Raw genomic sequence first — 22,593 nt, 5'->3', positions numbered from 1 at the left:
GATGAACAAATCAGTACAAACACGTTGGACAATGAAAATAACATGTTATGTTCTTCACTGAGTGATTACTGCAGAAAAGTTGTGGATAATATTGTCAGATATTCTGTACATTGTTAGTCTAAAAGCAAACAGCTGCAATGAAGATAATGTTCACTGATTAAAAAGTGGATTTTTTTTTTTTTTTTTTTTTGATTAATCAAATTCCAGAGCCCAGGTAAACATCTTCAAATTCAACCATCGTGCAAAACCAAAAGCCACTGAGTTAGTTTTGCGTCACCTGTCAACATGGAAAACAGAAGGAAATTCTTGATAAATGTGAAAAAACAGGTCCTTCATTTTAAACAGAAGAAGACAAAAGCAGCTTCTCATTTTCATTTCCATCAATATTGCCGGCTGAACTGATTTTATCAGCTGTAGCTAGCTAAATAAGCCAGCGTTAGCTCTGTGAGTTGGTTGAAAACACTGTCTGCAAATATTTTCAGTGAACTTGTTTTGAAACAGCTAACTTGCAAATGTAATACTACTCGGGATAATACGCTTGGTTGGGGTTGCTGGAGTGTAGAGTTCCCCAAATCCAATGAGCAGGACAGAGCCGCTAACATTACCGCTAACATTCATGCTAACACTAACCTGTGTCTAAACCAGAGAATGAATACCGTAAAGTGGCTGCTTCAGTCTGAATAGGGCTTTTACTAACATACCCTGTTACCCAACAAGAAAGGATAATGATAAGGTAAGCTAATGACGTGTCCGCAGCCTTGGAGAGAACATTATACTGGTGTTGCTACTGCAGGTAGTAAGCTAGTTAGCAGACATGCTAAGGTTTGTGAATGCAGAGGTTCTGTACATATACCAACAACACTCTTTGAGTTTTAACAAACCATCAAATGACTCGTTGACTACTTTTTCAGCACAACGAAATAAAAAAAACACATCATTGAAACAGGTCAAGTATTTGGCTCAGTTCGTTAGAAAAGTCAAAACAACAAAAATTCTCAATGACATTCCAGTGAGCTGATCCCGGTCATGGCATTTGACCCAACAACCCAGTGTTCAGTGTGATTAGAGAATCCACGAGGCTTCGGAGAATGCCTGGTGTTCAGACAGATCAGAGAGAAGGTGTAACCTCCGGTCCAATGACCCTCTGCTCCACCAAGAATGTGGAAGAAGAAAAAAAAGTAGAGGAAAAAGGGAGAAAGAACAGGAAAATTAAGCAAGCACAAACAGAGGGTGTAGGAGCGAGGTCTGCGAGGGCTTGATAACCAAAACGCTTTTTCAGTTTTCCTGCTTGGTGAAATGCTTTTCTGGCCCCCCGCTCCCCCTCTCAGGATATCCAGCCCCGACTCCATCGGAGCCAGGCCGGAAATAATAAGAGACGGGGAACAGACGAGGAAGGGCGACATAGGAAAGGCCCTTTAGCTTGTTCTCAAGGAATAGAAACACCGTGACCCAGCACGCTTTGCGGCCGAGGATGACCTGAACGAGACACAGCTGGAAGGAAGGACTCATCCTCACTCTTCATGCCACCAAAAATAACACAAGACCAGCTACATTAGGACGACAAGGTTTGACCATAGATGCTATTGTTGTCGTTTCCTTTCATGACTAAAATGAGATTTACCTCACATATCACTGATGTCCTGTGAAACCATGTCAGCTTTCATGAGCTTTTTATGCTGTGTACTCAACTGTATTTTATTGCTAATGAATTCAACTTTTCTTTTGCAAGGAGGAGAAAGTCTAATGTCTTATTTTAAAAGTTAATTCTCTCACTGGAGCTTAACATACAGATGAACTGTTTCTAAACTGCTGGGCTGGAGCCCGGTTCTTTATATCCGCTGCAGGTGTGTGAAATTCAACACATTCCTCTGCGTATTTCAAAAGCATTGTCATAACTGCAGAAGTTTGACACTGTGGAAAAAGAGCGAAAAAGAGAAGAAGAATCCATTTTCATGCTGTCCTGGTTTTCTGAGTCTCGCTGCGAGTTAACACACTGCCACAGATTTCAGTCCCACACCCACCACCTGAAACACCCAGGCACTCACTCACTGCTGTTCATCTCCAGCAATTAGATATAAAAATATAGACCAATCATGAGCTCTCTCTGTACTGGAGGAGACGCGCTAAGAGAGGCCGTTGTTACTAGGGAGAGCAGGAGGGAGAGGGCCGTATAAAAGCGGCTTATATAAACAACGAGGGCCTTCGGATCTGAGCAGCTGATCATGTCAAGAGCAACACGATTGTCTGCGCTTTCAGAGAGAAGCCTCCACTTCCAAAACAAAGAGCGACAGTTTTTCAGGTTTCGGGTTAATGTATCTGGAGTGTTTTTGTTAGGCGACTGTGGCACTTTGACCTTTGACCTCTTTACAGCTTGTCACTTTTAACAGTGGTGATCTTTGAACTGAAGTCAAGCCTGTGTTTCCACCAGCAGTTAAAACATATCTGTTGATTTTTTTCCCTTCATCTGATGTTTTCTAGAAACATTTACAGAATAAAAAATGTTTTATGTCATCTTGCTCAAATCAAAATGTGTGAGTGTAACCATAGTCAGGATTTTTGGATATATCTGAATACCTAAGTTTAAGTTCCAACACCAACAGATTCTTATGAAACCTATTTTTAAAATGTAGATATATGTTTTTCTAGAAATCATTTTTACAAAAATATCATTAATTTAATCTAAAATATTAAATGTTGTCTAAACAAAGTAAGTGTACAAAAACTCTGCCGAACTAAAGCAGGCAAAATTTTATATAAAGGAACCAGGAAGCATAAAAACTTATGATATTGAATGATTTTCATCATTTTCAAGACCTGTAATAGATTTCCATTATGGGAAATGTATTTCAATAGGTTTTTGTTGGTTTTAATTTTTAAAATCACTGTTTGGCCAATGGCTGACGAGCTGAGCGGTTGCTCAGATGAAAACAACAATGACCACAATGTTCACAGATTAATTTGGAGGATATTTCTTATCTACTCAATCAGTTTGTGACTCCTGAGGTTTATCTTTGGTATATATAATGAATATATGGATGATCGTAGAAGAACACCTGGAATGAGAAACAGTGCCTCAGCATCAGTGTCAGTGATTCTATGAAAAGCTGCTCCTTTGTTCTTCCTCCAGGTGTTGCATCAAGACACTGAAAAATTACATGGCACAGGAAACTGTAATTTATCAACCTTCAAATGTTGTCCTGCCAAAACTCGAGTTTGATGACTGACATCATCAAACTCGATCATTATATGAGTAGACTACCACTTTACTTTTCCAGTACTGTATGGATTTATATTGTCGGTCTGTGGTAACAGGACAGAAATGTATATCCGACACAGGGCTGTGCAGTTTTTTGTGCAGTTTTCTTGCCAATACAATACTAGAGTTTCAGTGCTGATAACAAAATACTTTTTATACTTTTTCTTATACAAAATACAACAAATTGTTAATGCATCAACGATAAAGGGTAAGGTTGGCCCAAGAAAAACCAACCAACCAACAAATGTGTTTGTCTGTCTCTCAATACGTTCTGACTTCACCACCAATCTGCAACCTACTGGTTCCTACTGAAGATGTAAATCCTTAAAAACATCTCACAAATATATGTTTCACTAATAAAAGTGGCTCAGTAATTTCCTAAAACAGCTGGATGCTGTAGTTTTTAGCAAACATTACTCAATTAGAAGGAAATAGTGCTTTTGTTGGGGGCTATTTTCAACGGCAGATTAATCCACATTTGTTGCTCTGGTGAGTATTTGTGGTGGTGTGTGTGGGACTGAGTCAAAATAAGCAACAGTGTGTTTGTGTTCATGGTGATGAAGGAACTTGTCACCCAGTGAACTGATGTGTTTCAACAGTTCTGGTGGAGGAAGAAGATACATCAGGCTTTGATACACACACAGTGCTTGACTTGTTAGCAGGACATGCTGATTGTTGCTCATGTCTTTTCATGGGATGCTGATTTTTTTAAACAACACATCAACAGCCTTGTCCTTCAGCTCCTGGTTTGTAACAGGTATATTCTCCAGTACAGATGCTGCCTTGCTATTGGCCCAGTATCAGTACTTCTCTCCCCTCCAGTGCAGATCCACTCCAGCAGCACACAGAGTCAGCAACAGCTCTGTGCTCTGTTCTCTTGCCACTTCTGTTTTGTTTTTTAGCAGGCGGGGGTTTCCTGAGGTATAAACAACCTTCACAAAGCCTTTCTTTTTCCTGAAGCCTCTCCAACCTGCTGCCCAGACCTGTTCACACAAGGCTCCAGCAGCACTCACTGTAACGCAGGGCAGGAAACTCACTTCGAGTGCTCAGCTGCTGTGAGGAGGAATCCACACCTTGGGCCACCTTGGATTTTTTAATATTATTTTGTTGTTTGGTTGAGTCAGTCATTACATGGATGGACATTTTGGGAAATGTGCTTATGGTTTTTCTTACAGAGGAGCTCAACACCACTCAAGCAGTTTCAAACAATAATCTTCACACTGACAGTGAGTTTGAACAAATCTTTGGTTTTAGAACGAGGCTAGTTTGCATCTATTTCTGCAACATTTCTCAGCTGCACCTGCACATAATTATTATTATTTTATCAGTTATTGAGCTGACTGATTTGCCCGATGATTGATTATTTCATTTAAAAAGATCCAGAGTTCAGGGTGACATCAAATTGTGTTGTTTGACCTACAGTTAAAAAAAACATACAAATGAGGAAAGCTAGTGGCCAATTATCTATTAGCTAATTATTCTGCAAGAGTTTTGATAACTGATTAATCACTCATGTCATTTTTAAGCAACTGTGCCAAAAATGTTCAGGTTCCAGTTTGTTAAATGTGAATATTTGTTGTTTTCTCAGTCTTTTATGATAGTAAACTAATTGTATGTGGTTGTTAATATACAAGTTAAAGTGTTGGTTAAACAAAACAAGCTTTTTGAATATTTCCATTTGGACTTTAACAAATTGGAATTGGTTTGTTTCCAACCAAATGGACAAAATTACCAGCAGATCAATCAATAATCAATCAATGATTGTATGTTGCAGCCATTTTAGCAGCTGGAGCCTCATCAATGACTGAAACTCAGTGTTTGAGCGCTGTGACGGTCGTCTGCTCCGTGGGTGTTGTGTGAAACAATATAAATTATCAGAGGAAACTTTAATTTACTGGAGGCAGTGTGCAGCTGTGTTATGTAGAAAATACAGTACAGTGTAATGAGGACTTGTGTTGGCAGACAATCTGAGGGCTCAGATTGGGCTCTTGGGCAAAACAAAACTTGATTCAGATTCTTATTCCTGTGCAAACCTGGTCCTCTCTCTCTAACTGTGCTACAGCATCACTAATGCTCGCTTCACCTGCATGTAAAAGCCATTGCTGGATACAACCCGTTCATGCCTGATCTCTGACCCGCATTAAAAATAAATCTTGACAATGAAGGAAACCCCAAACTGAGGCGGAAACAGACGAGTGACAGCAGATCCACCCTCCTGATATACACTGACCACCTCCGATAAACACTCACAGAGGATTTTAGCTTATATACTGTAATTATAATTATATCTGTAGCTTGTTCGGTCCTGAACAAGCAAGCAGGTGAGGTTTCACTCTGACAGGACACTTGGCTGCTGACAGACTCACTGACAGATCCATGGATCAAACCTGTGATCACACAATGGGAAAATACTCAGTCCAAGTCTACAAGACAGGGCACGGCGGTCGACTAGTCAGCACCTTCTGCGTGTCTGACTTTCACAGCCCCACCCCCACCTTGCACGAGGATGAGCAAAACTTCCATGCGACCATTATGCTGCCAGCGCTACAGGTGGTCAAGCAAGCAAAGACTGAAGCGTCCCACCACCAGCGCTGCGGCCCAGGCTGAGGCACGGCGGTCTGGATGCCAGCCTGTCACAGTGTTTCAGGATAATGAAGTGGCGTGCGGTAGCCAGACAGCTGCTAGGATGCTAATTAGGAGAAGAGACATCTGAGGAAAAGGAAGGGGGGGGGGCAAAAAAGAGAGTCATGTCCTGCAATTAATGGCTTAACGAGGCAATGGGCTCATGGGCTTAATATAGAGAACTGAAAACAGCCTGAGTGACCCTGAAGAGGGTGAGAAAAGGGGAGAGTTACCTGTCAATCACAAGTCAGGTCTGCATGGGAAAATCCAAGGTGCTGATCGTGGCTCATTATTTGTTTTTTCAGTGGCTGTTTATCTTTTCTAATGTCATTACGAAAAGGACATGTTCGCACAAGGATGGTGCATCACTCCTGTTATCTCAGATGGGTTGTGTTGACTCTGGCTTTCTTTCCGTCTGCTGACTCAAGCTGCTGTGGCTGAAGAGGTGACAGTATCTGTGAAACCTATTAGCTCATATGATGTATGAAGGCTAAAGAGTTTCTCGTCGTTCTGGTTAGCTTCACTTGAAGGCGGGGTGAAAAGTTGGCCGTTACAGAGACGTGCAAGGCTCGACAAAGCAATGAAACGGGGCTAATGTCCTGTGTTTCACTTGGTGTGAGACTAATTTCCCCTTGGGAACAATAAAGTTGAAGTTGAAGTTGTTGAAGCTGCACACTTTTGGACAATCTTTCCACGATACTGACGCCTTTACGTGCCAGATTTAAAGTGTGTGTACCTGGAATCATTTAATGTAAAGTAATGCAAGTCTCACAACAAGCCTTTAACATGGCATCGGACACTTTGAAGGCAGAAGACTAAACCTGAATAAGACTCCAAAGGATTTGATGATTAGATTCCAAACTGAATTAGGATTCAATTAAAAACCATCAAACCCCAACTCCAGCAGCTGTATGAAGCTTGGTTCTGTTCCCATCAACATACTGCCACACAGTTCTACACTGCAGGACGACCAGGTGCAGGTCATACAGTATCATAGCAGCTGTCCGATGTTTCTGAGCTTTCTTCTTTGGCAGTGAAAAACAATGCAGGTGCCATCAGCAGGTACGAAGACAAACAGCTAAATACATTTCTCATGAAATAGAGCCAACACCTAGTGAAGCAAATTCCGCATAAATGACATCCTTCCATTAATCCTTCTTCCTCCCAGTGGTGCCAAACAGAGTGAGATCAACATCGTGTATAAACAGGATACAGCTGCGTACCAAAGAAGTCCGTGAGCAGGCAGGGGGCAGGTTAGAACCAAACTTACTGGCCTCATAATGCACGTCATCTATCTCATAGGCTGACTCAGCAGCTACTGATGAGCTGCTGTTTAGCAAGATGGACGGACAGCAGGCTAATTCCTGAACAATCTTGTCATCTGAGAAAAGCTGAACATCAACAGATGTCGTCCGCCACTCAGACTTTAACACCACCTTCTGTCTTTCGTCAATGGTCTGGCTCAAATTTCCTGCTCGTCCATCACTTTTGAAGTATCTCACTCACTAATAACCCTGTTTCTCTGAGAATAAATCCTTTCTGCTTTACATTCAAGACATTGTCCAGTCTATAATATTTCTGTTTCCTGGAGGATGAACCCCTTTGATTTTAATGACATCATGACCTTTCCTCAAGAAGGTCGATCTGCAGATCTGCTCTTCTACCCGGTACAGTCACTGTGCAGCCTCTACTGGAGATTTGTGCGACATATACAAACCAAACAACTTAGCACTGATTAGCTAATCCTGTTAACAATGTGACATTATTACGTACAATGCTTAATCAGCTTGTTGCTGTGAAAATATACACATTAACAATGAGGCCAGATTATAATCAAAAGACCAACACATAATCAGATTTGGTCTGAACTGGACTCCTGAGAACAAAACAATCTGGACTTGGTGAAGTTCACAGGTCAAAGCCACAATAAGAAGCCGGACGAGCCGAAATGTGGAACAAATACACATTAAGGAGGAGCCTTTAAAGCACGTCAGTGTAAGCAGAGGGGGTAAACTGTGTGATGTGGGGCAGAAGAAGAAAATGGTTCAATCCTTTTATTTTCCTGTAGCACTGTGTTTGAGTCTTACCATTGCTGTGTGTGCCGTTGTCCCTGTCCCACGCCTCCACTATCACAGTGTACGCTCGCTGAAAAAGAGAGAGGAAGAGGTCAGGGGTTATCACAGTGCATACTAATACAGAAACACAGCGCACACACACGCACACACAGTCCTGCTGAAACTCAGATATGCACACTTCAAGACGTAGACGTGCACATGATGTGGAGTTTACACAGAAACTCAGATATGAGCCGCCATCACTCATAAACAGACACACACATACACACACACACACACACACACACACACACATATTTGGCATAAACTGTGAATCATGGTGGGAAAATGAGTCCTGTTCCCACACTGCTGTCACTGATTAGCTTCCTTCTACCTGAGGCTAGTTAACAAGTGCAGCCACTGCTCTGTCACAGAACAAAACATTCACCTGGAAGCCACAGACACACTTTTTTCATATTTCACCAGATACATCTACTTTATTATGATAAACTGCTTTACTTCACCAAAAAATAAGTCCAGTTCTCCTTCATCGTTTCTGGCTCAGGTAGGGATTTACTCCCCCCACCACCTTTCCTGTGACCCTGTCTTGACTCCAGAGGGCAAACGTTAACCCTTCAGTTTCCTCGGCTCCACGTGAACCAATGAGGAATTGGACGATTTGCTCAAGGACACTTTCTGTGGTAATATATTGATTTCCAATGGGGAAATTCATTTTTCCTGCCTCCTCCACAGGGATCCCTGTGTGCCTTTCAAAGGGACTTGGGATGATGGATTGAATACTGTTCAAGGTTTCTTGCACTGTACCGTAGAATTAGCCTTTAATAACAGGTACGTACTTGCTTTTACCTTCAAGTTTGCATGTGCATGACGGATACTGAGCATTTCTCTGGGGCTTGGTTGTGCACATCCTCAGGAAGTGACTACAAGAGATCAACATATGTCTTGAATATTTAGTGAAATTGCAAGTTCACAAGGAAAGATTCAAGGTTGATCAGGGATGAATATACTTCTTCGTGAGTGACACAGATTACGATGCAGTATTATGTGGATATTGTGTGTAAGAGCGCAGCATGCCTGCACACTATGCCCTACTTTCCCCAGCAGACGAACTCCGCCATCCCACAGCAACAAACTCAAACTCTGGATTGTTTCAGGTGCAGGCCTGTTTTTTTCCTTTTTTTTCACGGGCATCAGCAAACAAACCAAGATGGAGCTCGCTGTCTGTCAACTGCATGGGGCCGGACGAGCAGCTGTGAGTTCCCATGACCCAAGTCTGACTCAGAGTGACTGAGGGCTGCAGGGAAGATTACAGGGGAGGTTACATAGTGGTGCTGGGAGAGATTAGAGACGGAGAGAGGACAGAAACATGAAACAAAAAGGTAGAGAGCTAAAGTCCTTTAAAGCTAATTTATGGTCCGCTAATTTCTCTGGGGGATAGTTCAGAGTGTGGAAAGGCAAAACTTCCAGGAAAGATATGAGACCATGTTGTTACAAGTAGGTGGTAGTTGCTTGATGTGTATTTACAAGAAGCAGGTCTGGAGCTGTTTATTCAAATTAGGCAGCATTTACTCAGGCGAAAACAATGCAATTCAAAACATACACATAACTGCGCTGAGTGAGATGCATGATCAAGAAGAACTTGGTCTCCTGCAAAGCAAATGTAACTGACAACAGCTACAAGAAGCTGCACAAAAACTAATGCTTGATTTCATTTCCAGTTTGTTGTTAAATCAAGAAAATCTCCATCAAAACCTCTAAGACAAGGTCTGGTCAATGGTCCAAAACCTGAAGACATCAAATTACAGTGATAAAAAGCCAAGAGTTGAATCAACTGATTCCACAGCACTGTTGTTTGCTGGCAACATCGTGCTTTTGCCTACTTTTATTTTGAAATTGGGTTTTGGTCCAATCTCAGGCACACATAGTGAATTAACCATGAACTCAGTGTCAGTAATTTATTTATTTTTCCTACATAACGCCATGCAACCATCCACAGATGCTTTCAGCTGAGCAGCATTTTCACAATCCCAGTTTTTACCATCCACTCCCTGTGAGAGTGTGAGGACGCGTTACACCATCACCAAGCAAGAGCCAATCATAGCTGAGCATTTACGTCACCAAAATAAGATGAGATAGGGTCACAGGGGTGAATGAGGTCTGCACTGACAGCCTCTTTCCACACTGATCCACTTTAGGACTGCAGAGGGAGCAGTGTAAAATTAAAAACTAATTCCACCCAATTAAGATCAGCTGATTATGAGTAGTTGGTGCTTGTTTATTAAGTGGATGACTGACTGTATGTCTTGTTTCCACTGCAGGAACATAAACTTTTATTGTGATAAACACTGTATATCTATGAAGTACTTTAGTACTTGGTACTTTTTTACATGAAAGTTTGTATTTGTACACTTATTGAAAAACTAACAATATGATTGGCTGGCTATATTATCAGTCCCACCCCCTAATTAATTTTTTCAGGTGGTAACATCACAGTGGAAGGAAGTTAGAAATGTGCTTCTATGAACAGCAAAATTTCCCAATAGATGACATCAAGAAGTTGGTGAAACACTGAGGAGTAAAAGGTTCGCGCTCTAACAGGACTCACTGTTAATATACATAAACAGCTTAATCAGTGGCAAGTCCTGACAACTCTTCTCCTAAATGAAGAGCGAACAGTATCAGACCTGCTCAAGTCTCGTTAATGGTCAACTGAATGAGTATACATGCTATGTTTACGTCAACCAGTGACAATATCTCTGAATCTGAAGAAGCTCTGTCTCTTAAAAATGACTGAATGAAAGTAAAACACACTGCAGGGACGGGGTGATGACACACACTGCTTCAATATCTCACAAAACAGAAACGTGCAATGTTGAGCTGAGCAGGTCACAAACTTACCGAAAACATCTTCAAGGTAGAAGAAGAGTTTCCACTTCTGAGCTGTGATTGGAGCAGTGGCGAGAAAGAGGCGGGGTTTAGGAGGGAGTGGCTTGTTTTCCATGTATTTATATTTTGTATTTATACATTCAAACTAGACTCATCCAGACACCAATAAACCAGAAAGCTGCTGACGGCCTGAGCACAAACCTCCGGATCAGACCGAGGCTCGTTTCCACCAGTGACACGTGTAACACAGTGATTTATGAGCCCAGTGAGCGGCCATAACTCTGTAATGAGTGAGAAGCGACGGACATTATCATAATCAATCTTCCCCTTTTGTAATCAATTTTAAATGTCACCGCCACTGGCTCCCAGGGAGAGGGGCCCCAGAGGAGCCTGATGTGAGCGTGTGCTGTGTGTGTGTGTGTGTGTGTGTGTGTGTTAGTGTGCAGTATGTGTGTCCTTGAAGGAAAGGAGCTTGAGGATCACAGTGTCACCTCCCCGCTGTCTGCAGTGAGACAACCTTATGGGTCGACTTTGTGTGTGTGTTTGAGCTCTTTTAGTGTGTGTGTGTGTGTGTGTGTGTGTGGGTTGGATGGGTGGGGACGTGTGGGAGACACTTGACACCTCCTAACCAATTTACAGGAGTCAGAGGGATTTGTGTTTTCATTAGGCGAGGAGCAAGCAGCCCACTCCTCACCGCCTTCACCTGTTCAATGAATAAATTACTGCCTCACCACGGTGGGAACAGCCGCCAGCAACACACAGCCCTGCTGAGAATACACTGCACATGCTAATAAGATTTACTCCCTAGTACTGCTGCTACTACAACGTTTGGAGTTCTCTCCAGGATGATCTCAAGTCACTTTCACTTCAGTTCCCAAAGGTCAAGACTTCAGACTTTCCAGAAATCGATCGATTACTTCACTTTTCCAATTAGGCAGTTAGTGCCATAGATTCCCGCCACAGTGGGTGTGGTGTTCATGATGTTAGTGTGTAAAGAATAATCTGCTCCCTATTATTTGCGGAACCTCTGGACACTTTGCACAGACTGATGTGGTGAATTAAACCACAATAAAAGTCAGGAGAGTCCGCTGATATACAAATCAAACACCCCCTGTAATATTACCGTAAATCCAATATCATACAGTAAAAGCAGACTGACTGAGAAATATCATCAATCTGTGACTGTTGTAAAGTCACTCAACCAGACTCTACCAGTCATTTTAGGAATAGTTTATTATATTATCATATATTACCGCTGTAGCCGAAGCTAATGGGGATCCCCATAAAGAAAGTCAGTTAAAAACCTGTGACATTAGTAAACATGTATATCTGTCATTTTTCGGTTTTGAACATATTGTTTTTGAAGAACTGGGCGGGAAACATGAGCAACTACAGCCACCACGAAAGACAGTAAGAAGAAGGTCCAGCATTGACTGACAGTATAAAAAGCACAATAAATATATAAAACATAAAACTATCTGCCACGTCAACACTTTAAACTTATTACTTTTACCTGCAAAGGAAGACTAAAATCAGGATGAATGTTCCTCTAATTGAAAATTCACAACAGCAGGGAATCGTTAATGGGAAGAAAAAAAGAAAAAAGCCTGAGACCCAATTAACAACTTTTCTGGAGTTGTGATCAGAGGAAGAAAAAAAAAAGCAGCAACACCTGTCACGTCACACCTGTTAGTCTATTGACATGAATAAAACATGTCGCTCCCGGCAGAGAGGAGCTGGGATGGTTAATTTAGCACGTTATTAACAGAACAAGCCCACCACCACCTCCCCTCTCTAAGGAGGCCTCGTTCAGACGGCAAATCTAATCAAAGCTAATCTAATCAGGTCTTTATACTCAGCTGCAGAATGGTGAAATGACCCAATTCACTTTTCCCACACCAAACGCATGATAATCTATTTCTGTCGCTCCAGGTTATGCCGACTCCAGGTTACGCCGACAGAGGAATTCTGTGAATTAGTCTTTTATAGAAAGTCAGTGGCGTGTATGTTGTTTAAAAGGAGCAGAAGGAGAAAAGTGCCTCCTTAAATCCAACAGTTCACCCCTGACTACATACAGACACGTGATTATTTACGCTAAATATGATGTTTCTGCATTTTTTATCTCAATTTCCTGTCTACAAAGTCTCTGTTCTTTTCAAATTCTCTTCAAACAAATGCTCTGAGTAAGTCACAGCGATAAAATCTGAGTCCAACATTGTGCTCAGATTTTTATTACCTCCTCCAGCTGCCACTGGGAATCTGCCACTGTTACACTCACACAGCCACCACACATGTATGACTGTGTATCACAACCGACCAGGAGCGGAGATGTTGTCTTATCCTTTACTACTTTACCTTATCACTCATCTCCTATAACACAGTAATACAGTAAAATAGGTGACGTGCTGGCGATTCCTGTGTAAGAAGGTGACAAGAAGGAGTTCACAAAGGAAAACTGCAGGGTTCAGATCACACAGGACAAACCAAACTCGGGCTGGGTATTGCCACTGATTTCCCAAATCAATTTCCCTTATCGCAGAGCCACATCCGCCATGTTTATGTCTCTCACATGGCCAGATCTTGTTGTGCAAGAGGACTGGTCACACAAGACTAACGGGGTTACATCTTCACACAGCCACAGGAGACTGTAAAAGGCAAATATGAACAGATCCATCTTGGGATTTTATGAACTGATGTCAGATTTTTCAGTCGATTTTTTTTTAAGTCGATTTGAATCGGGAGAATCAATTTTTTCAACCCAACCTGTTTAGGAAAAGAAAAGATGATAAGATAACAACGACATGAACAGAACCATTAAAATCTCAGCTTCATTGCAAAATAAATGAAAAAAAAACACCAGTTTACTGTCTCTATTGGTGCAATAAGGATGTATTTAGGTACAAGAAAGTATTGAACACCAGTGAAAAATGTGTCTGACTGGGCTCCTGCAAACCGGTGTGCATGTATAAGGCTCACAGTGTGCGTGTTACCAATGTGTGTGTTACCAGTTCAAATGCTTGGCAGAAGCTACTGATTTGATAACAGGCTGTAAACAGTGTGAAGTGGAAGCAAAGACCAGAGAGAAAGAGAGAGAGTGAGGAGAGAGGGAGAGCCAAATTCAGACCAGCCATGACCGTAAAAGTCCACAGTGAGTCACTGAGGAAATCCACAAGTTTTTCACAACCCGTTTGAGGCTGATTTCAAGTCGGAGCAACTGTGGAATTGAAATAGAAATGCGTGAGCCGGCGAGCACGGAGGCTCTTGAGTTACATGCTACTCTGGAGCAACAAGAAGCAGCAGGATGCCAGTCATTTTGAATGGCAACCTGCTGGAGGCAGAGATGTGACAGGCAACAAATCAACGGCACTTAAAGCATATGTCCTACAGCCTGCATGAGCTTCACCGGGGACAAGACTGTTCAAGCAGAGCTGAAGATTTAAATTACATGCTCAACACAGACATGCCCAGAACCTGCAGCAGAGGACCAGCAGAGGATGCAACAAGACTGGAACAACTTCTAAGATGGTTCTTACTGATTCTGGAGACACTGGGCTCTGTCTTACACCTGGAGCAAAGCACAACACAAGCGTCTGCTAGTTTCTGATCGACGCGGTCCTCATTTTCCCCTCCAGCGGTCACATTGTGTAAAAAAACAAGTAAGCTTGCGCCCATCTGTGAGCCCTTTTTGATCTTAAAATGAGGTGTGGTCAGGCACGGAAAGTGATTGCGTGACTGACCAACAAAAACCTACATTGGCAGGTTCACAACTTGCCTGTTACGCACCAGCAGAATGTGCAGAAAATGTGCTTCAGGTGTTGGGATAAGTCAAGTGGAGCGTTAGAGCATCAGAAGGTCAGTTGACGCTCTGATTGGTTTCTTGTAAGTTACACCCGAAACTGACTACAACCCCTCTGATTCATGCACCTGGCTTAGTGATGCAAAAGTGACGTGGACACGCCCTGAATGTACTTGCGCCACACTCTTCAGATCATGCACTTCGGATGGTTAAAATAGAGCCTGTTTTGTTCTGTTTCTGTTGTCCTCCTCTGGCAACAAATGTACGCAGCCATAGACTCACAGCTCTGTGTTGAACAAAAAGCCTACACCTGAAGCAGGCATGAATTCCAAATTCAGCATGTTGCACTCCAGAGAGCAGCACAAGAGCGGCCTTATGTAAACGCTCTCAAATCCACTCCTGACATTTTGCCCGAAGCGGCTGCTCCCTCCCCTCCTCTATCTCCATTTTTCTCTGTTTCCATCTCTCTCTTTAAGCTCTCCGTGTCCCCCTCCCTCCACTCATCTTGATAACTCAATATCTGGCCACAAAAGCTGAGGCATAAAGTCATTGTTCCAGGCGAAAGGCGCGGTGACAAAGAGGTTAAGGCAGCCCTTGTTTCCACAGTGCTGCTGGGAAAGTGATATTCACGCCGCAGGAAAACAATGGCTCCTACATCACTGAGTCACCTGAAAACAGATGTGACGCAAGAGCAGCCCACCGGCACCCAACAACAAACACAGACAAACTCTTTAATGTCAAGACGAGTTTGCTGTTGTTTTAACCTCAACTCTTCAGTGGGAGGAAGAACTTCAAGTGGCGTGAGAGCAGTTTGGATGCAGAAGTGTGGAGCTGTCACGCAGTCAGGCACAGGTAGGCTCCATGTAAGTGTTAACACAGAAGAGAACGAGGGTCGGACAGAAGACTGATACAGTGACTGGAGACCTAAATGGGAAAAGAGAAGTTTATTCATGTAGTTCAGTTAATGCACAAAAAGTATATTTACTGTTAATACAAAACGACTCAAGGTTCACTTTCTTGGTTATTGTGGAGCTTTCAATCATATCAAATGGTTTTCGTCAGCAGACATTTCGTCAATATTTGATGAGTCCTAAAAGAGCTCAGAATAATATCAGGGTTGTACATCTGACAACTGAGCAAACTACATCAGCTGATGAAGACCTTCTGATACTGATGAAAGCTCCAGAACAAAAGAGACAAGGGCATCTTGCACCCCCAGCTCATTATTTACATTAGATATGATGACACTCTACTCAAAGTGATCGATAAGATTTCACTGTGATAAGATTTCACTGTGATAAGATTTCACTGTGATAAGATTTCACTGTGATAAGATTTCACTGTGATAAGATTTCCTTTTTAGGTTCTTGCAAGGAAACTGGAGCATATCTGGAGATTTTTTGATACGACATCTGACAATGCTGTGATTGGAGCACGTCCAGTCCAGATTTCATCATATATGGGTCATAGCTTGAAATATCTGGGCAACTACATCTCAGGATTCTGGAGTATTTTGCACAGTTGTTTCTAAACAGAAGTCAGATAGAACAAGAAAAACTCGCTGCTAATAATCCCTCATTGCACAGCAAAACTGTCTGCACAGGACAACTGTGGGTACAGCAGGTCGAAGCTGAAGCAGGAGGTAGGTCTGCAAACTGTGATAGATTTACTGTTTGGGTAATAATTTTACTATTCACCTTCATTTCCAACCTATCTGATTATTCTAACTGACAGAAATAAAACTACAAAATAAGACCAAAGTTGTAATAAACCAGAATTATCCTTTAAGATTGATCCGACTGTCACGCATCAACCCAGAACTTCCACTTTCTTCCATCACTCACATAAACACAACAACGGAGCAGGGCACGATATGGATTGAGAAGTGTGTGAGAGAGTTTCAGGGGTTTCTACATGAAGTGGGATGTTGGGTAACTGAAGTTAATGACAGAAATTCTGGCCCCAGATGTGTTGAGAAACCCTGCTGAACCTTCACCCAATCCCTCTGGAGAGTTACGGTTACATCAGGCTGCACGGCATCCACATTGCAGCAACGTACGCAAGAAGTGGAGCATCGTACTCCATCGAATTTCCATCAGATTTGCCCTTTGCGACTTCTTCAGCATGCTGTTGCTAGAGCCAAGAGATGAGTCAGAGTGTGTTCATGCCGGGCGTGTTTGCAGCAGTTTACTTGAACCTTTAGTTTGGTTTATTTGTCCACTAAAGAATGATAGTCGTGTTAAGAAGTCCTTCATGTCCAGCTACTACTTGATGTGGTCTTTGCTGGGGTAAACACCAGAGAAGAAAAAAAATTCCAGGAGGCTGAGCATTAAGGCTTAATAGGAGTTCTCAAAACTAGTCTAAAAATTAGGCCGTGGCTAAAAAAATCCTCCAACTTTGTGCATGATAGGAAAGACAAACTCCATGTACTGCAACTTTGGTTCGTAAGCTGCTTCACAGTGGGAGCCCGAATGAGCCAAATACAAAAATACAACACAGTGATCTTTCCCCAGTCTGCCTCAGACCAAAGAAAGCAAACTGTAGGTGTGATCGCACCCTCAAAGCTAGCAAAACAAGCTAACAAAACTGGAACACAGGAGCCAAAAGATTTCTAACGCACCAAATATGTAGCTACAGGGTTTTCTCCTGGTAGGTACTCAGAGAGAGAGAGGGAACGGTGGACAAGATAAACAAGAGATAGATGAGATATTAGGACATAAACAAATACAAGAACAATGAAGGGTTTGGTCGTCTACAACCTCCACCTCTCTTTTTTTATTTCCCATCCTGCGCTCCTCCTTTTTTCCTTCTCTCTGTCTGTCCCTCGGTGAGGTCCAGCTGATCTCCATTAGGCCGGTGAACAACTACTGGAAGTCAAGTGGGAGATTAAGCTGCTCTGAGTGTGTGTCTCATGTGTGTGATAACATGCTTTAATCACCACTGCTCACCTCAGCGCTCAAGACGCATGTATTTCATTACCTCTGCCTCGCCTTAACACACACACACACACATTATGAATATGCACACAGAGACACAAGCCCACTGTGTCGAAACACAATCATAAACGCTCTACATGGATGTGGGCTGCAACTACACTCCAGAGCATTTTTCCACCTCAGCAGCACTTCAGAGTGACTCATTCTCCCGCTCATACATCAACGGCAGCCATAAGGAGCAGGTTGGGGGTTTGGTGTCTTGCTCAAGGACGAGTGGACAAGACGAGCCAGGAATCGAACCACCACCCCTGTGATTAAAGCATGGTATGATCTACCCCCCTGAACCACAGCCGCCCCTGTCATTTAACAGGCATATAATAGCAAGATAATGACAGGGCTGCAACTAACAATTATTTTCATTATCAATTAATTTTCCTCATTATTTGTTTCATCCATAAAATGCAAGAAAATATTGAAACATTTCTGAGCAACAGCCCAAAACCCAACGATATTCAGTTTAATCAAAGAGAAACAGAAAATATCTACAACTGAGAAACTGTAACTGGAACATTTTTGTCATTTAGCTTAAAAATGACTTCAATGATAAACTGATTAAAAATCTGCCCAAAAATGTTCTGTTAATCCACGAGATGTTGTTGCAGCTCCAGATTATAAGAACACATTCGTTTAGACTTTGCACTGACTTACATTTCTTCTCTGGAGATTTAACCTAAACCACAAACCGAGTGGGTTAGGTAAATATTTGGTTTACCTTCGTGGGGACCTGCCTTTTGTCCCCACATGGGAGGTGAGTCATCTTTATGAGTGAACAGAATACGTCCCCACAGTGTGTACAAGCAGAAAAAACCCCTGCCGTGCATCAGTCACACATAAAACCAAACCCAGCAGCAGCATCGACAATCGATCAGCCAGTCAGACGGAGCAGCTAATCACGCTTTTACACGCCTCCAACCAGAACCAGGTCAGCTGACATGGAAGCAGCGGCATCGTGGGAAAGATGAGCAGACTGGCCCTGATCACAGTGACCTGAGCAGAGAGCTTTCGACTGCCTCAGCTGGACGGCACACACCACGTAACAGAGCCCTGCTGTGGCCGTCCTGCAGGCTGTCAGGCTTATTAAAGACACACAGAACAGAGAGGGGCTGGGGGGGAGGCGGGCAGCATGTTTGGGGTCTAAATTTGTTATTTTCCAAAGGACATGATGTCTCAGATTATCCCATCTGCTTCATGAGACAAGGCATTGTAGTTTTGATGTTCCAAGGTGAAGAAATGTTCGACGAACAGGCAGGAAGTGAAGGAAAACTGCAACTTACGACCTCTCTGGTCAATAAAGTTGAGAGCTGTTGCACTCAAACTTATGTAACACCAATAGATAACCAATTACGGCCGCTTGACATTTTCATTCAGCTATTTCCACGCAACAGCAACGTGAGACCACGTTACGAGCACTGGATGCTTCATCGTCTTCGCTGTGGCAGAAAGATTATTAAAGATAGATTTCACAAAGTTTATCTGTTTTCTCAAGAATCACCAGACTTTTCTCACCATCTGGATAAAAACATCTTCAGTTTGCTGAAAATAAATGAGATTTTTAACCCAGTTATGACTAAACCTCTAATTTCGCATTGTGTATTAATAAAAACATAAATATCAAACAATGGTAAATAATAGTTATACAGGTAAATGTATCTAAATGTAAAACTTGCTATTTTGTGATGTACTGGTCAGTTAGAGCGAGGAGGACTTCTGACCAGCATCTTCAAACTAGTCAGAGCAAACAGCCTCCAGATTTTTTTGATCCAGATTTGCAAAAGATTGTTCTGGAAATATTTTTCAAATCTCTGACCCAGGACTACGATATCATTCAAAATAACGTATATGGCAACAGAGGTGACAGTAAATCGATTAAACTCTGCATTGTAGAAACTGAGTTATTCCAACGTGAACAAAAAGGTAGACGGGAGCTGATGATGGCCGGTGACATCAGCCCTCTGGAAACTCTGACGTCAGCAGCTACACTATAAGTTTATGTGACTGTCGACCTTGCTGCAGATCCAGCGATCATCTCTTCACGAATGCGAAGTTGCCAGCTGTCCCCCGACTTCAGGATCATGTCACAGAGCTCCAGCAGCAGGCGCAGATACATTAATGAGTAGACTTTATTAAACTGGATGTCCTTTGTTTTACTCAGCCGGCGCATCTGGTACTGACTGTTCCGCACATGTGGGCCTACAAAATATGGCAGTTTAGTCTTTCTCCATGTCGCAGGATCATCCCTGGACTCCAGAACGGCCAAACGACGGCTCTCACTCTGCCTTTCACCTCCATCCACGTGGACATCACACCGTTCTCCTCCTCCTCCTCCTCCTCCTCTTTTCCCCAAAGCTAATCAACCATAAAAGCATCACCAAACTGAGAGGAGCTCCTGATGGAAGAGCAGGCGAGCGCGCCAGAGACACACTCCGCAAATGAGCCAAACGAGCCAACCGCCGGCAGTGACGGCATCGGGAGAACAACCGAAGACGAGGCCGACGACTCACAGCATTGCACTTTGTGATTGCTCACTGATACTCCTGAGAGTGAGGTGATCCTACACTCGGTGTAATCAAAGCCTGTTTTCCTAATGCTATTTGACTTAAACATTTATTCTAGAGGCAGGAGGTCTCTAAACAACAGCTGTTCCACCTCTGTCCTCTCAGTTCTGCCAGGCTGAGGAGGGAATTCTGGTGAGAGTGGGGGCCGACAAAAAAAAAAAAACGAGCTGTGAAACTGAAGGAGTACGCACCCTTGATCCTTGATTTACTCATAGAGGGGTGAGGGGAGGACAGCAGCTCTAAAAATACCCCATAAGGAGAGAAGGAGAGGGAGATGAAGAGGCTGGAGAGGGTTTGGGTGGGGAGGGGGGCAACAGAGAAGAAGTAAATGCTTGTTTTTGCTCCAGTCACTAGTGTAAAAAAAAAAAAAAGTGGCATCTTAAGTGTCTGCATCCTAAAAATACACCTCCCTCGTGACAGAAAACTCACAAGGAAGCTGAGTTGTTTTTTTTTTTAAAGGAGGGCTGCTTCCTCCCTCTTTCCTGTCTTTCCCCATCTTCCCTCCTTCCCTCGCTCCATCGGTCAACCCCCCCCCCCCCCCATTCCCTTTCATGAAAAAGATGTCACTGAAGACCCAAACAGCCGGAGGGGGTCGGCATGAAGAGGAAATGATCAGCAAAGGAGAGGGCAGAACAATGTCCTTCTCTTTTTATTTTTTTCAGCAGCTAATTCATGTCAGGACCAGTGGCCCAGATACTGGGGCCGACTGAAGGAGCCCACTCTAGCAGCACCAGAGGCTACAGGCCACGGCCACGCACAAAACACACTCTGTTAGCGCTGTATGCTGGAAAACAGCACGACAGAATACAACTTAGACCATGTGGTGGGAGGAGAACGAGGTCCGGGCGAGTGAGACATCTGTCATTTTATACCTTCAAAAAGGAAGATTTAGTCTCAAAGGATGAGTTAATAATTAATAATGAAACAAAACTGGGAGAAAAAGAGCGATTTGTTTGACATGATGATAGAGGGATGATGCTGAGATGATGGCTGATGAAATTTCAATCCTGTTTCCTCACAAAATACATTTGTGTTGAGTGTGAAAGTTCATTCTATATTCGCTGAGGAAGGCTGTGAGTGGTGCTTAAGGCTAGTAGGTCGACCTTAACCTGAGATTTTTTTCCCGTTGTTTTAGAAACAGTTTTCATTACTGCATAAACACAGGAGGAAGAAGGGAGAGCATCCACTCAATGAGCCTAAACTCAGTGATGAAAAGAGCACAATGGCTCTGTAAAGAAAACACTGACCTCCTGACGTTCACTCCACTCACTGATGGAGTCACATCCGTCACTTAGAACAAGTGAAAGAGCCAAAAACTCGAAGCTAACAGTCCTCGAAGCTCCTCCCACTTAACCTCAGCTGACATTACAAACCTGCTCGCACTAACATCACAGTGCCGTCACGTCACAAGTTTTAACTGATGAGTCACGCCAGGTCAGTTTATTCTTATCACCCAAAGCCACAAATCACAAATTTGCCTGAGAGGCCTTCACAACCTTTATCATACAGAACACCCTTTATTCATAGAGGCTCAGCTCAATAAGGACAAACTCCTTCGATAAAAAAACACAAGTCCTCCACCCTTAACGAGCAAATTGTTTGTCCTTAAACTGTGACACAGCCCACAGCAGCGTCTCCTGAATTAGCGCCTCCTGCTGGCAGCAGGACACATGCCACAGATGAACCGTTAAAGCAACTGACAATCAGCTTTTTACAATAAGTTAAGTCAAAAAGTACTTGGTGAGGTGCAGCGAGGGATTGTCTGGGTTAAAACAAGTACCTTGTTAAAGCTAGAGGATCTTCATCGTCATGGTTACAATCATAAAAATCGTGGTCATGGTTAAAAGAAGAAGAAGAAGTTGACTGTAAGTTGGAAACGGGAAACAAAGAGGTCCCCTGTCCAGGGTTTTAGTGACCCGTCCACAGATATTGACCCACAGATAGACAGATAGACATCTCTCGGAGGAACTTTAACATGTCATTTTGGTCAATTTGCTGAAAGACACATAAAAGATTTCTACATGATGAGTTAATTCAGTTCATCTATTGACTCATTAAATTCTAAACACTACCCGGCCTTTTTGAGGCGTCTGGAGAACTGATCAAAAAATATCAAGTGTGCTGACATTTTTAAAAAGCCTTCAACTGCTTCGGCCTTGACAGCCTCATCAGAAGAAGCTGCTGAACACTGATACCTTCCTTCATTTATGTCCCGCTCACACACACACTTACACACACACACACACACACACACACACACACACACACACACTCGTCTATCCCCTCCCAGGGAGATAGTGGAAAATACTGACCCCACACACGCCAAGTGAGACAATGACCCAATAACGGAGGGAGCGTGAACCTGAGAGGCAGCGAGGTAAAGGCATCCCCCAGCCCAGATTGACCG

General features: G+C 42.9%; 1 protein-coding gene across 2 annotated transcripts in view; it reads right to left on the bottom strand.

The window, feature by feature from the left end:
• Positions 1-22,593, bottom strand: part of LOC139632696 (protein jagged-2-like) — a 51,743-nt gene that overhangs the window by 25,845 nt on the left and 3,305 nt on the right. For both annotated transcript variants that reach the window (XM_071497816.1, XM_071497817.1), the window contains exon 3: positions 7,966-8,023. In XM_071497816.1, coding sequence (XP_071353917.1) covers positions 7,966-8,023 — 58 coding nt within the window. The remainder of the gene's footprint in view (positions 1-7,965; positions 8,024-22,593) is intronic.

Source organism: Trachinotus anak, unplaced genomic scaffold (genome assembly GCF_046630095.1).
Source record: "Trachinotus anak isolate AG129_WGS33_773 ecotype Australia unplaced genomic scaffold, CSIRO_AGI_Tana_v1 ptg000015l, whole genome shotgun sequence".
Taxonomy (NCBI): Eukaryota; Metazoa; Chordata; class Actinopteri; order Carangiformes; family Carangidae; genus Trachinotus; species Trachinotus anak.
The sequence above is the reverse complement of the archived record's forward strand: the minus strand, read 5'-3'. Positions and strand labels throughout refer to the sequence as shown.